General features: G+C 36.0%; 1 protein-coding gene across 4 annotated transcripts in view; it reads left to right on the top strand.

Annotated features, from left to right (window-relative positions):
- LOC5575273 (eukaryotic peptide chain release factor subunit 1) overlaps window positions 1-15,513 on the top strand; it is a 61,846-nt gene that overhangs the window by 12,252 nt on the left and 34,081 nt on the right. For 3 of the 4 annotated variants that reach the window (XR_002501950.1, XM_021852196.1, XM_001661829.2), the window contains exon 2: window positions 4,259-4,461. Coding sequence is in view for 3 of the 4 variants with exons in the window: in XM_021852196.1 (XP_021707888.1) it covers window positions 4,376-4,461 (86 nt within the window). In the remaining variant the exon portion in view is untranslated. Of the gene's footprint in view, window positions 1-3,967; window positions 4,163-4,258; window positions 4,462-15,513 lie in introns of those variants that run through there. The other variant, XM_021852197.1, reaches the window with a different exon arrangement.

Raw genomic sequence — 15,513 nt, forward strand, 5'->3', positions numbered from 1 at the left:
CTCCTCAGATTATTCCAAAATTTGACTTACTGTTTCAACAGTAAAATTATTCATAAACAATCAAATTACTATTCAAATATAAAAAAACTGATTTGAACAAAATTAGAGCACTTAAAACATTGTTGTATTCAAAAAAAAAAAAAAAAATAGGGTGATAGTCGATCAAAGTCGTGGGAAAAAGAGGGTTAATCTATTTCATTGTTCATTCTAGTGCAACGTTCTAGAGGCCAGAAAAACATTCAGAGACTATTATGTGACTATTTCTGCAGAGATTCCTTCTGGAATACTTTCAGGAACTCCACCAAAGATGCCACCAGCAATTCATCAATGGCTGCTTAGAGGAGTTTCTTCAGAATTTGGTCCAGAAAATCCTAGAGCACTCCAACGCTACCTCCAGTAAATTTCATAAAGATTATTCTGAGGAAAAAAATCTCAGGATTTCCTCCAGATGTTTTTCCACTGATTCTTCGCCAATTTCTCCAAGTGTTCTCTAGGATAGGTCCTACAGAAGTTCTTCCACAAAGGTTTATTTCAGAGTTTTTGAAAAATATCATCCAAGAATTTACAATAATTCCTATGCCTTTTATTTTTCATTTGATCCAGAAATTTCTATAAAGATTATTTAGAAAAATCCTCCACAATAACTCTCCGGAATTCATTATTCGATGAAATAAAAAAAATCTTCGATAAATTCCACTTGAGATTTACCATTATGTTCTCCTAAAAAATTCTGCAGCATTTCATCAAAATATTATTGCTGCAGTTCAAACACTTCATTAATAATTTTTCAAATACTATTTCTCATTCTCCATGGACTCTTCAAAACTTCATTTGAGGTCTGGTGTGGAACCTTAATACTACAGCAATTATTACAGTTTTTCTCCGATCATTTATTGATAAATTTCTTCAGGGATTTTATCCAAATTTTCGCAAAAAGCTTTGTTGGACATTCAATTATCAAGGCATACTTAAAACTCACATAAGTTTAATCAGAGATTACTCTAGGATTTTCTTTAGAAATTCCAAACGGATTTTTCAAAAATTGATGCAAACGAATCTGAAAAATTTTCTAGATGTTTTCCTGGAACAGGGATTGAATCCTGAGAAAATTGAGAGAATCTCTCACGTATCGCTCTCTGTAACTATCATAACATACAGCATTTTTTGAGAGACTGTTTATCGTATAGTGCTCAAGGATGGAAATCTAGTGATCATGACAAAATAAATGATGCATCGCGGTTGTTCTTTATCATGCGAGCAGAGGATGGGATTTCTTCTATCAAAAAAATTAGGAGTAATCAATGAATTAATAATAATAATAATTATTATTATTATTATTTAGAGCAATCAATGAATGGACTCAATGGATAATTTTCCGAAGACCTTAGGACATCCTTGCAAAATGTCTAAAACGATCCTTGAAGGGATTCCTGATTGAATCTTCGAAGTAATTTCTACGCCATAATACAGACCCAACCAATAGGATAATCTTTCGAACTAAAACCATGATTTGTATTAAGAAAACCAGCCGTGATAGATGCAGGAGTCTAGTTTTAATGAGAAAGTTCGTAAAATTCATAAAACAAACTTTTGAAGAGATATTTGGAGTGATAAGTGCAAGAAATTTACAGTATTCCCGAAGATATCAACAAGGAAAAAAAAAAAAAACGCCCTCCAGAGAAATATTCTGGGTACGTCGCTGGTTATCGATAAATCTGAATCCCATTATAATGAAAAGGTTATTTTTTCTTCAAGATCAAATAGAATATTTTTTCATATCTGTTGTTGTTGGTGATATATACTTTCAAATCATTTCATAAACATTCTTTGTTATTGGTGAAAATTAAATAAAAACATTATTTTTATCTATTTTTTCTTATCATGTTTACACATTTAGAACAAACAAATGAACAATATTTTTAAAATATTTAAGTGTTTCGAAGCTAAACTACCTGTAATTGAAAATAAATTTTTAGTCACCAAAATTTAATCATTCGTCATTTATGTATTTTAGAGCATTTCTTAAACCTGGAATTATTTTTCAAAATCTGGAAAAAAAACCTGGAAATACACCCGATTCTGTTTTTGCACGGGGGATGCGTAGGGTGCCAGTGCCATTAGTGGACTACCTAAGCTATAAAAAATCATAACAAAATAACGAAAAGCCCTAACTGAGATCTTTTGACGTTAACAGAAAGATTTCAACCTCTACTATATGGGAAAAATATAAAAAGAGTGATAAAACTATTTTTTTAACATAAAATCGCTTGAGCCACTATTGGTACACTTGTTCCAGTAGTTGCGCTATTGCTCCAGTAGTAGACGTTCGGGAATGATACAAGGAATTTTAAACAAAATAGTAAATTTTTACATGGGTTTAACATTTTTCCCTCGGAACAGCAACTAATATCTTTCGAATGAACCATTAAGATCATCTCTGGGACTTTTCTTCATTTTTATACATCCATTTTAAAAACTGCTTCCAACCGTTGATCCACTACTGGAACACGACGGCTACTATTGGTGCAAGGGAGCCAATTTTTTACGTAAACTTAATTATTTATATGACTTTTTGATAAGACAAAAAGCTGAAATTTGGCAAATCGACTAAACTAGAGGCGATCTATCCACCAAAAATAGCACATGTCGTTTTTATCGAAAAATGTACGTTTTATTCCATAGTCCAATCTACTGGTACATTACAACCATTGGTACCGGCACCCTACCGTGCAAAAATAGTTTTCAGTTCAAAATTTCAAAAACCGGGAAAAAAGTAACACCATTTCTCGACGTTTCATGCAAAAATAAGGTTTTGGTGTAAAAAAATGTATGGAAACTTTTTTTGCACGACCGTGTAAAAAAAATCCGTGCAAAAACAGAATTGGGTGTATCAGGGAATTTTATTTCTGTAAATGAGTAGACACCCTGGAACACATGGAGATGTTGACTACGCTAAAAGCCGTCCCGTGCCATGGGTCTGGCTAAAACGTCCTAGGCTAAAACAAACACCTTTTCGATAATTAATCATAGTATTTGCAATCATACGCTGGCTGAATAATGTAATGATAATGCTGAAACTGTCAATAGAGCTTACGTCATCCTTGCGAACATGGGCAGTGCAGGGAACATGATTATCCAATTCAGTCGTATCTCAAAAGGTTCGAACCGATGCATTTTTCTTGAATATCTTTGATATAGTGTCCATGTTATAGCCGATTCCGGAAGCTATCTGTGATTTGAAATTTGGCTACCTACAGGAGCACAAAAGAACAGCATCCTTTTCATCCGACCTAACCCCGTTACCCACTGGAATAACTCCGGCGACAAGAACATACCCGAGTTCCTTTGGCCACTTTTAGAAACTAGATATGTGGTATACTGACAAAAAAGTGTACTGAAATCCGTTAAGTATTCGATATGCGGTGAGAGTTTAAGTTGTTTTCCTTTCACTCAGGCCTAAACGATTTATACGAAAGTAGGGGAAGGTGGGGCGGTTTTATCACGTTGAGGAAAAGTAGAAAAATTATGCCGAAAACATTGAGAATCTTCGGATTTTTGCATTACTGTGAAAATGTGTGGTTTCTCAATAAGTTCATAAATAAATGAATGATATTTTTAGATCGAGTTTATACTGATAGGGTGATATGAGCAGTGAGCATAACTAAAGCCTGTGAACGGTTGTTGTCAAATTTATTTGAATTGGTTATTTTTATAAATTGTGATTTTTATAATTGATCAATATTGTAATACTAACAAACTAAATGGCAGGGGGGTCATTCCGCGCGTTTTTGGCAGCCCTTCGCGCGCGCTGACGACGAGACACCCCATACTGAATGAGTGCGATAGTGCTCTCGATGTTGGCCATAATATACCAGCCAGCCAGGCCAGTTTTATTGGCTCGCGTAGTTCAGCAGAGTTCCCCCGCGCGCACACGACGAGAGGTGTAACAAAATAAGAAAACGAAACGAACGGCCAGAGTGGAGAGTGGTGTCGTGCCGTGCTGGTGTTTGGTGTGCTGTGCTGTGGCTCTCTATCTCTGCAGCCTGAACGCCATTTTTGCCACGAATTCCGATTTTTTTCGGTTTTAACCAATTAGTAATCGGAAATCCGTGCGAGTAGGGGACTGAACGAAGAACTACTGGTCCTTTGGCGGATCAGAGCAGTGGGTTTTCAGTGTACTCAGTTTAATAACCGTGTGTTCCCTAATTGTTTCGTTCTCGATTTTCGTCGCGGATCCCCATCGTGTGGTTCGCTGTAGAAAGAGGTCAGCAGTCGTGTGAACAGAGGGATATCGAATCCGTGAAAAAGCCCGTCGCCAGAAAGGAGAGGGAAGTAGTGAAACAGTTCCGGAAGCAGAACCTACAGAAGCAGCAAGATGTCGTTCGAGGAAACATCCGCCGATCGCAATGTGGAGATTTGGAAGATTAAGAAACTCATCAAGAGTTTGGAAATGGCTCGAGGGTAAGTAGTTCTACGGTTATTTCTTTCTAGTTCATTGGGGGGTTGTTCAATATGTGCTATTGTAGCAGTTGTCCTAAGGGGGTTCCTTTCTTCTGGATAATTACCACTTCAAGGCCCCTCTACACAAGTAGAATAGTAGTGCAGGAAAAGCAAAGTTTGACAGGATTCATACCATATTTTCTGTAGGGAGGAAATGGCGTTGTGAGAGCGAGCATAGTGCGGAGAAGAGCTTATGCAAGGTTTTATTATTCCTCTGAATCATAAAACCTACCTGATCATTCCCTTGAACAGCTAAACAATGCCGATGATAATGAATGCACCTTTCTTTTCTCATGCTTTCTTCGAAGATTGCAGTTTGTGCAATCGTTCATCCACCCCTTCCACTTCCATATGTACATGCATTCCCATAATGCGTCTTGCCCCCCAGTTTCAAACCAGACTTTGGAGTTCTTGGCCGTCTGTCACGTTCACGTTCTCTTGGCCTGATGCTGTTTTTTGCGTGATTCCCTTTTCGACTCTGGTGAGAGAAATCCGAGTTACTCTCCGTTTGAGAGCGTGAGAGCTCCCTCTCTCGTAATAGGTCCCTTTCCACCCACATGTACCATAATACTCTATACTAGATCTCGCGTCGGTCGTAATGTGATTCTAAATCCTCGTGGTGCAGTGACGATGATGACGACGATTGCTTGTATACGTAAAAACCTCGTCTCGCACATAGCTTCCAACCCGACCTGCTGATTACCCTTCCTGGCGCAGATCCTTCTACACTACCCACCATATGTATGGAATCACAGGGCGGATGGCAGGACTCTTTTCATAGACTTGATCTCTTTTTAACGCAATCAGGTATAGTTCTCCATGAATTTCTTCTCAAATTCCTCAAGGAAAAGCTTCTGCAATTCTTGCAGCTATTGCTTTTGAGATATTTCCAGGGACTCGTCCAAAAATTCCTATCGAGATTTTTCAAAGGATGTTTAAATGAATTTCTCCTTAAATTGCTTCAAAGAGACTAACACACTTCCTCCAGTCATTTCCAAGGGATTGCTCTGAAAATTTCGTCAGATATTGTTTTTTACACCCATTCTTCAACCAATTTCTCCAGAATCCGCCAAAGATTCCTACAGGATTTCTTCCAAGTACATCCTGAAGGGTTATATTTAGTCTAGGAATCCCTCCAGGGATGTTTCCTGGAATTTTATTGAGAACTCTTTAAAGAATTTCTGCATAAGCTCATCCAGGGATTCCTCATTAAGTTCCTAAAGACTTTTTCTAGGAGTTCCTCGAACATTTTGTCAAGGTATTACGCTTGCAGTTCTTCCAAACAATTCTTAAGTAATTTCTTATGTAAAATCTTTTAAATTTCAATTATGGTTTCACACCATCAAATACTATAGTAGTTATTCCGATAATTCCTACACGATTTTTTTCACCGACTCCATTCGATATTTTTCAAGGAATTCTTCCAGAAAATTCTGCAGGAACTTATCCAGGAACTCGATTGATTATTTTTTTTCAATAATCATTTTAGCATTTTATCTGGGAAATCCATCAATACTTGCACAGAAGTTAGGAAGTTTTTTCAGATATCCTTTCAAGTGTTCATCACTACAGAAATATCAATACTTTCTTAAAAATAACATTTAAAATTTCCTGGATACATCACTGGATAAATTCTTTGAGAACTTCATTGTAAAATTTCTAAAAGAATTTATGGAATACTTCCCAATCTTAAAGTGAATTTCTGGAATAATTTTTAAAGGCATTAAAATTCTTAGGTTGACATCCTGATCGACAAATTGCAGAAGTAATTCTAAGTATAAGGTGGAGGAATCTCTGGAGGAATAGCAGCTTGAATTCTTGTAGATGTTCTTAACACAGAGCTGATAGCAAATCTCTTTTTAGAGACTTGCTCTCTATTTTAATGTAAATCTCTATATAGTCTCTATATTTAATGAAAGGTCTCTAAAGTCTGACCAATATCATCTCTAAAGTCTCTATTTTCCTTATGCAGCTTGTAGTGAATTATGATGAAAAATTGTATAAGCTCCAGATAAACCTTCAGAAACTATTCAGTTGAATGAGATTCCTTGAAGAAAACCTTCAGGAATCATCCTAGTGATGTCTCCAGAGATTTCTAATATTGTAACCGGATTAGCTTGGAGATCTTCCAAAGATCTCTACAGAAAATCTTCCAAGAAAATTTTCAAAGGTTTATTCCAGAGATATTGAAGAAATTCGTTCGGAGTTTTTTTTCCTAGAAACATTAAGGGAATTCCTACGCCCTTTCACAGTAATTCCCAGGAATTGATTCAAAAACATTCCTGGGGGGTTATTCGAGGTAATGTATGAGGAACTTTACTAAAAAATCCTCAATCAATTCAACTTGCGATTCATCATTATGGTGTGCAAGCATATGTACTAGGAAATTTTCATCATAATTTTATGCAAGGAATACTACAGCTGGTATTTCAAAAACTTTCTCAATGAATTTTTCATAAAAATATCCATCTTCAGAAGTTATTTCGGGTCCCACACTCGCAGCAAATAAAGCAATTTTTCCTGAAAATATCCTATCATTCCTACACACATTTCTATATAGAATCCGTCCGATGTTTTTCAAGAATTTCCTTTAAGGTGAAACAGCTTAGAATCAACTTCTAAGATTTCTAAGATCTCGCGAAGAAAACAGGCAACAAAAGTGCACTTTGTATTTTGGCTTTGTGCGCTAGCAGAAAGCTTAGAATAAGAAGATCAGAAACATTTGCCAACTATTTCTCTATTTTAATGCCTTTTAAAACGTGAGTAGGGACACAAGTCGGCCATTGTGGAAGCCATCTTTAGGTTCCGAGATGTTTCACCTTAAAAAAAACCGGCGAGATACTATCTAGAGATTTGATTGTTTTTTTTTTTATTATCCTAGCAAAGAATTCATGGATTCTTTCAGAAATCCTTATTCATCTAGGGTGACTATAGAGCATACAAAAGTGTATTCAAAAGTTACTTTAGGATTTTCTTTCTCTGAGAACTTCTAGAGATATTTCCTAGGACAAATGCTCCAAAATCTCATGGAAAAGTTTTTGAAGACTTTCTTGAGAAATATGTCTAAAGAATAACTACATGAATTCCCTAACAAAATCTTAGGAGAAGTTTCTGGAGTAATTCCAGAACATGAGATTATCAATAAAGAAGTTCCTAGTCGAAATCTCAAAGAAATCTTGAAAGACGATTTTGCAGAAAATCTCAAGAAATCTGGAGAAGTAGTTTAATGTTCGAAGATGGTTTAGATTGAAGTCTTAGGGGATGTTCTAAGGAAATCGATGGAAGAAACTCCAGATAAAATCATGGAGAGCTCAGAACTTTTTTTTAAAAATATCTAAAATAATCTGTAGGTTTCTTGATGGAATCGCGGAGGTAATTTCTCTGGTTATCATTGGAAAAATCCAAGTTGTATTCTTGAAGTATCAAAACCAAAATTCCTTGAAGAATCCCTTAGGATTTTTTTGGAAGAATTCCATGGGAAATAATCACTAAATGAACTCCTGAATAAATCTTAATTATCTCACAAATATGTAATTTAGTTTCTTAGGAATTTCCAGAGAAAAACATAAAAAATGCGTATAATATTACGAGCGGTGTTACTGGGACACTCATTACACGAGGAATCCTCAAAAAATGAAAAGATTGTATTTTATTGTATCTAATATTAGCTATTGTGTACGATAACTTACTGTTTATACAAACATTTGTTCAAGTCAGAGAAAAACAGTTATTGGATTAGGTCACTTTGGATAACAAAGCTTTCAACTAAATATGAGAAATATTTTGTTGGCATGCTTTTTTAATTACTGCAATCTATAGAAAATGACTATGATTCTCTTGTTTTCTTGATTCCTGTTTCTTCTCTTTTCGGTCTCTTTCTTATTCCTTTTTGGTCTCTATTTCAGGCCACAGGTTTCTAAAGTTCCTATTTTCATTTGAATGCATTCGGTCGCTATCAACCCTTCTAGCGATCATTGGATAAATTCTTGGAGGACTTGGCATTTTCCATAGATTTGCGAAATAATTTTTGTAGGGATTCCGGAAGGAATATAGGTGAAATCTCGAGTGATCTTTGGGATTATCCCTGGAAAAAACCAGCTTGAAGATATGGTAATCTTGAGAAGGCCGTTTAAGAACCAATCGAAAAATCAGAGTAATTCATGTATTACTGAAACTGATAAAACTCCTGTAAAAAATCTTGAAAAATGCATACAGTACTACTTATCTCACGGGCAATCTCACGGGCATTCAACAGTGTTCGAATATAAACGTTCAAAGATCCGTCATGATAATCATCGTCATCATCGAACCTTCAACAGCAGTTTTTTCTGTTCAAAACTGCATTTTTTTTCGACGAAACTGTGTTCACTGTGTTTCGGTTGGAGAATAGAATACAGCGAACATATTTTCATGAAAACTTTCATGATTTTGAACGGAAAACTGCTTTTGAAAAACCTGAAATTGCTGCCGGATTCTGTCCCCTTCACAAATGTTGGTATGTTAAAAAAATATTTATTTTTATTTTTCAAAACATTCAAAACATTATTTTTTCGCGTTACAATAAAATTACGCTTACAATGATGAACCTTTTGATTGTTTTTGAACAACTTTGCTGAACTTTGTAACGAAGTCAGGATCATGGTAAAGAAAAATGATTACTGATAGTACGAGCTCTTCATGTCGGGATGTTTTGGGTTGACGAGATCATGATCCTAAGGATCCTAGGATTCCAACTTCTATAGAGAATCTTATACTGATTCGACCCCTTTGTTTACAACAAACATCTTTAAGCACCTACATACTAGGCCTTAAAAAAATATTGCCTACTTTTAGGCAATTTGGCCATGTGCTCAACTGTTTGATATTTTTAAAAATATTATTTGAAGTCTATTTGTAAGGTTTCATATAATTACCTTAGGGGACTTTCATATATTATTCGCTTGTTTCAAATCAATAAACACACTTTGAACAATTACCATTTAGGGTCGATGTACCAATAGCCGCATAGCTAAGAACAAATATTCGTATAAAATCGACAAATAACGCTAGCGTCATTATTTTTACATCATCTGAAAGCTTTTAATCTTGGTTTTGTGGGAAAAATATGAAAACTGCGAAAATTCATATGTTTGCATTTATTATCGCTTGTGCCACTATAGGAATACATGTGCCTATAGTAGCACTATTTCTAATTTCTGTTCCTATAGTAGCACTAGCATCACGGCGTTGGCAAAATACTAATCAAAACCGTATTTTTACAAAGCTTTTATATTTTTCCTTCAAAGTGTGGATCAAAAGCTTTCGTTTGATGTAAAAAAAGTACTTAATTCATTAATTATTTCGTATAATAAAAAATAGGTTCTCTCAGTAGTGCTACTATAGGAACAATAGGTTAACTATAGGCGCAAGGGAGCTCAAATTTTAAGCAAAACTAATTATTTCGATCATTTTTTGAACAAAATCAAGCTGTGTATCAATGGTACTTAGATAAATAGCTCCTGACTTTCATGTCAAAAAATATTTTGAAAAGATTCATAGCAAAACGCCCGTAAAAAGCCACTAGTGCGACTATAGGGGACTGTCCACTAAGGGAACACTGACCCTATTGTAACAAAATAATCGTAACATCGTATCGGCAAAATTCTACCCTATGAACGCAATAATAAGGTTTTTGAACAAATTTGTTGAAGACCGTCGACATTGTAGATAGAAAGGGTCCCGAGATATTTTATCTTACATATTCTAGTTTTTAATTCATGCTTATCTTTTTGAGGTGCTGCAATACTGAACTGGTGCATTACAATACATGATGCAGCGATCCCATACTTTTGGTGGGTAGTGTATATTTCACTTACACACAGAACCTAGTGTTGGTGGCGCGCGCGATATACGCCTTTGATGTCAGACGCTTTCTCTGACCTACCACCATCAGCCAACCACTCGAACGACGAATTTTCCAACCACCCACCCACTTCTCCACTTGCTTTCGTCGAAAAAGAAACACATCGGAATTGAATTTCCTTTGTGTCGTCCTAGATTCACGTCGTCGTCTTCGTCATTTGCTGGCACTGTGGGTCATTTCATTTTACGAAACGTAATGCTTTGTATTGCATGATTTCCCACAATGCTTTGAATTGCATGAAATATGTAATCAGTTGTATTTTTTGGATTGTTTTGACAACTATTTATTATAAACTAGTTGACCCGACAAACCTTCTTTTGCAAAACAAGATTGCACTAAAAAAAGTGTAAGTTTTCGTCACCTGTTTTTCTTATTTTTCCCGTGAAGTTGTTCGACTTTTTGTACACACAAACACGTCGGAACACTTCACGAACCTAAATGTGAAAGAATCAGATAAATCGGTTGACCATTCTCATGCCATACGTGACATACAAATATCATTCCATTTTTATTAAATTACTAGTGGTATCGGCAAACTTTGTCTTGCCATCAAGTAAGCTGTTGTTAAAAGGTCTGTTATTTCCCATACAAAATGACACATAAGTCCTCTCCTGCTATCTCGATGATTCCGCAGACTTTTCCCAAACTTTTTAATCGCACTATCACGCCGTATCTCTTGTCGAGTGCAACTGTGAAAAACTTATGTCAATTTGTTCATCCGTTCTCAAGCCATTTCGTGACATACAAACACCACTCCATTTTTATTTAAATAGATATACGTTTTATATAGAAGATAGATAAATAATTGTTGATAGTCCACAGTATATTTGTATTGCATTCATAAGAGCCACTGCTTGATAATTACAAAAAGTCCTCAAATATGAAAAAAAATATGTTTTTCCGTTTGATCAAAGTTTAACTCCATAAAATTTAAGTGAAATTCTTAGTAAGTTTTCCAACTTCTGCGTCGGAATTTTCATTTCTAGCCCACAGTGCTCTGATTGACGAGGTACTGCTTGGTTTAGTTTAGTCTGGCCAATACATTTGCGATGTAGGGTATACACCAAATTGCCATCGGTTGACGACGTCCGTCCTGTCCTGATGCTGATGTGCTTTGTTTACTACACAGCGAGACCGTCTTCGTCGTCTGGTTACAGTTTCTTCTTGGAAGCAGCAAAGAAAATCCACTGCTAATAAGTGGCAGCAAAAATTGCGCAGGACATGTTTCGTGGCACATGGTACGCAGGGAACATGATGCCACAGGGACACTCAAACCTTGGCTGGCTCCGATTCACTTTGAGAAATGTTATACCGTTTGGAGGCCAACCTTCACATTAATCGTGAACGTTCAAAATTATATAGTCAAACGATTTGTAGCAAGACTCACCTTAGGAACTAGATCACCATTTCAGTGCAAGTCCTTAAACATAATTCTATTTTTAATGAATAGTCTCTAAACAATTCCTTCACAGTGTGCTCAAGGAAAAGTTTCCGAAATTCTCCAGGTATTGTTCAGGAATAACTTCAGAGACTCCTCTAGGGATTCGCCCAATAAGTCCGCCAGCAATTTCCCCTCAAAATCGTCCTTAAACTTAGAAATCTAATCTAAATCTAATGTGTGCATACGATGGTTTTCTTCAAGTCGAGTCTAGTACACGACACTGAAGACGGCCTTACAGTTGAGGTCGAAATACGCGTATCTGTCAAAGGATACAAACTCTAGTGGAATTAAATGGTATAGTACTAAATTCGGTTTTTCATCTACTTATAGGTATTCTACTAAACAACTCGAAGATTTATTAGAAATCTTGATAATTTCTCAATGTTACGAGGAATTCCTCCAGAATTTACTCTACGTTTTATCCATGGTTTTTCTTCAGAGATTCTTCAAGTAATTTGCAGGTCTCTTAAAAAATTGAAAAGAAACTGCTTGCAATGAATCATGCTACAATATTCTATAGGCTTCAAAGAACTTATCAGAAACTTTTACGTGACTATTCCACAAGTTTTTCAGAAATTTCTTCTCAAATTGCTCGACGAAAAGCTTTAGCATTTCTTTTACAAATTTACTTCAGGGATTTCTTCTGGATATTTGTCTACATATTCTCTCAGGAATTAGAGCATGATGCCAATCCTGCAACATCAACCCAAAAAGCTATCTATCAGTCTCTAAAGAAAAAGTTGACACCTCTAGTATCGCACCATTCAAAGATTTCGTAATATATTTTAATAAACAAAACAAATATAAGCATTTAAACATTAAACACATACACACACGTAAGTCCCCTATCGATTATAATGTGATTCATCATATCTAACACATTAGAAACAAAAGCATGGAACGAGCTCACCAGTTGATATTCCATCCTCGACTGTTCAACAAGAAGCTGCCCAGCAAAACGGGTCGCGTTTTAAATCAAACTTTCACTCCTGCGATGCCAAAGACGAACTCGCTTGCTTGCGCTTTACGAAGCGCGTTCCTTCATATTATCTAAGGAATTGACCTAGAAAGTCCTCCAGTTGGTTTTCAAGGGAAGCTCGGAAAGTTTTTTTTCTTCAGAATTCAGTCCAGGAAATCCTTAAGTACTCTCACGTGAATTCCACATTTTTTTTTTTCGCAGAGTTCTTTCTCACAGGGATCTCTACAAAATTCTTCCTGGAGCTCCCATATCGAATTTTCAGCTATTCCTTTAGCCATTTTGTTATGGATGGCTTTAAGCATTCATCACGCAATTCCTTCAGGGATTATTTAATAATAACATTGTATATTTCTTTGGAATATTTCTCTAAGTAATTCCTGAAATCCTGATCGAAAAATTTGAAGGGAATTCTAAGAACTGTTCTCTGGAGAAATTACTGGTCGAATTTTTGAAGGTTCATCAAACAGATATCTTGGAGGAAATATTAGGAAAGTTGATAAAAGCATTGCTGGATGAATTCATGGAGGATATATGACTTTTCTGAGAAAATTCTGAGAAAATCTTTGGAGGTGTCCTGGTGGAACACCTGAACTTACTCCTAGTGTTGCGGCACATGGCAACACTGCGTGGTTGGGTGGTAGATAAAACCTGGTAGGCGAATTCAACCTCAAGGCGAATCACCAGGTGCGAATGTCAAGCAGGAAGAATCGAAACAAGCAGGAAGAATCAAAACAAAAATAGTGTAGTGGATTGAAGGATTTAGCTCGGCCATTGCAAAGAGGAATATCTATTGTGAACCTGAAAAGAAAACTGAATTGTTGAAAAATATTGAAGTGTTAGATTGTTAGCACGGTAATTAGTTTGAATTGGATGTTGAAGGTGAAATGATAAGCAAGATAATATAGAAAATGTATTTACGTGAATTAAATGTCCAGTTACAGATAGCGAAGTGAGTGATTGTTCGCCTGATAGAAGTTCGGATAGTGGTAGAAAGGAGCAAAAACTACTCATGTAGGTAATCAATTTAATAGTTATTGTTGATATCATTTACAAAATAAAAATTTACAGTTTTGAGCTGCAACACCAGAAGCTGCTTCAAAAATTAGTTTGAGATCCGAACACCTAGGATGGTACTTAGAAAAAGAACCAGGTTCAATTCTTCAACCTTTGGAGTAATATCTATCTTTGACAAACACTGAATTAATTTCTGATGAAATTCTTGCAGAAAATCATGAAAATTACATACGACAAAACGACCACTAATTGATGTCAGAATCTCCATGTAACAATTCTAAAGAGCCAATGATGAAGTTTTTAAACAAATTGGGTTTTAATATCATCTCTTAACACTCACAAACTATCAAAACACATCATCATAATCATTAAAATTACCGTTATAAACTCGGTTTTCAAAACACCCAAAATCGCTTTTTTAATCATTCATCGACCCCCTGCTTAAAACGGCCAATAATCGGATCGCTCTCCATCAATAGGGCCTACAACCGGAAAATTTCGCAATCTGTCAATTGGCCTTATAGCAGGGTTGGGACAAAATCTGAAATTCACTCTACAGTAGCCAAACAAAGCCAATCACAGTCAGCGAAGCCAGTGAAACTCACGGCCATCGCTGCTGTAGGCAAAATGCCTTGAAAATTGCAAAACACCCGTTGCTAAGGGCAACCCAAAATTACTGTAGAAAAAAGTTCTATTTCCCGCTGCATTTCCCGCATTTAGAGCCTTGAATGACACTCATGATTTAGAATTCGTGCACCCAACATAGGCTACTTGATGAGATTCGCGTTTTTGAACTACTGTACTGGGAGAGCCACGTGATTTTCGCTTACTACTATTACCATTCCCAGCACTGCTTATGAGTCTCTTTTTCTCATTCGTTGAAAACCAAAAGGGTGTAGTCCTGGGCCGATGCACGCTAACAAAATTCAATTTGGCCTACTAAAAAGGTTCATGCATAATTAAAACTCGACAATAGGCCAAGTATTTAAACTCATCATTTTTCCACATATTTGTCAGTTTTCAGAATAAATTCAATTATTAACGTGTAGTATTAGTGAACCGTCCCTAAACGAGCAAGAGAACACATTGATTGATTTGAATACTGAGAAATAGGAGTTGAAAATGTGGTGATCAATAATTACATCGCATTTTCTCAGAATCAACGATCTGAGGATTGGCCCTTTTGAATTGTTGTTACGCGAGAAATGTCACGAAGAATCCCCAAAAACTGTTGGAAATCTCATTAGAGAAATTTTTGGTCTAGATGTTCGTCAACCTTAATTTCCTAGTTCCTGTGCGGTTCTATTTTGTTTTCTTGGTTCCCAGGAGAAATGCACTACTGATATTCGACCTAAAAGAATTCTGTGCCAATTTTCAGATATTCGTACAAAGTTGGCCAAAATCGTATGATTAGGTCGAAAACTAGTGCTGGATTGAACATTTGGGTTTCTATTTGGTTTGTTTTATGTTCCTGTCTAGTATTTTCCGTTGTCTTCTTCCAGGCATGAAGTTTATATATCGTTACCCCAGCAACACACATGTTATAATTGAGTATTATCAACTGATATATAACAAAATTTAGTCATATATAAGTTGATAATACTCAATTATAACATGTGTGTTGCTTGGGTAACTCTCCCTTACTCGATATTGCGTAAGGAAGAGTTGACTGTAGTT

Source organism: Aedes aegypti, chromosome 3 (genome assembly GCF_002204515.2).
Source record: "Aedes aegypti strain LVP_AGWG chromosome 3, AaegL5.0 Primary Assembly, whole genome shotgun sequence".
Lineage (NCBI taxonomy): Eukaryota > Metazoa > Arthropoda > Insecta > Diptera > Culicidae > Aedes > Aedes aegypti.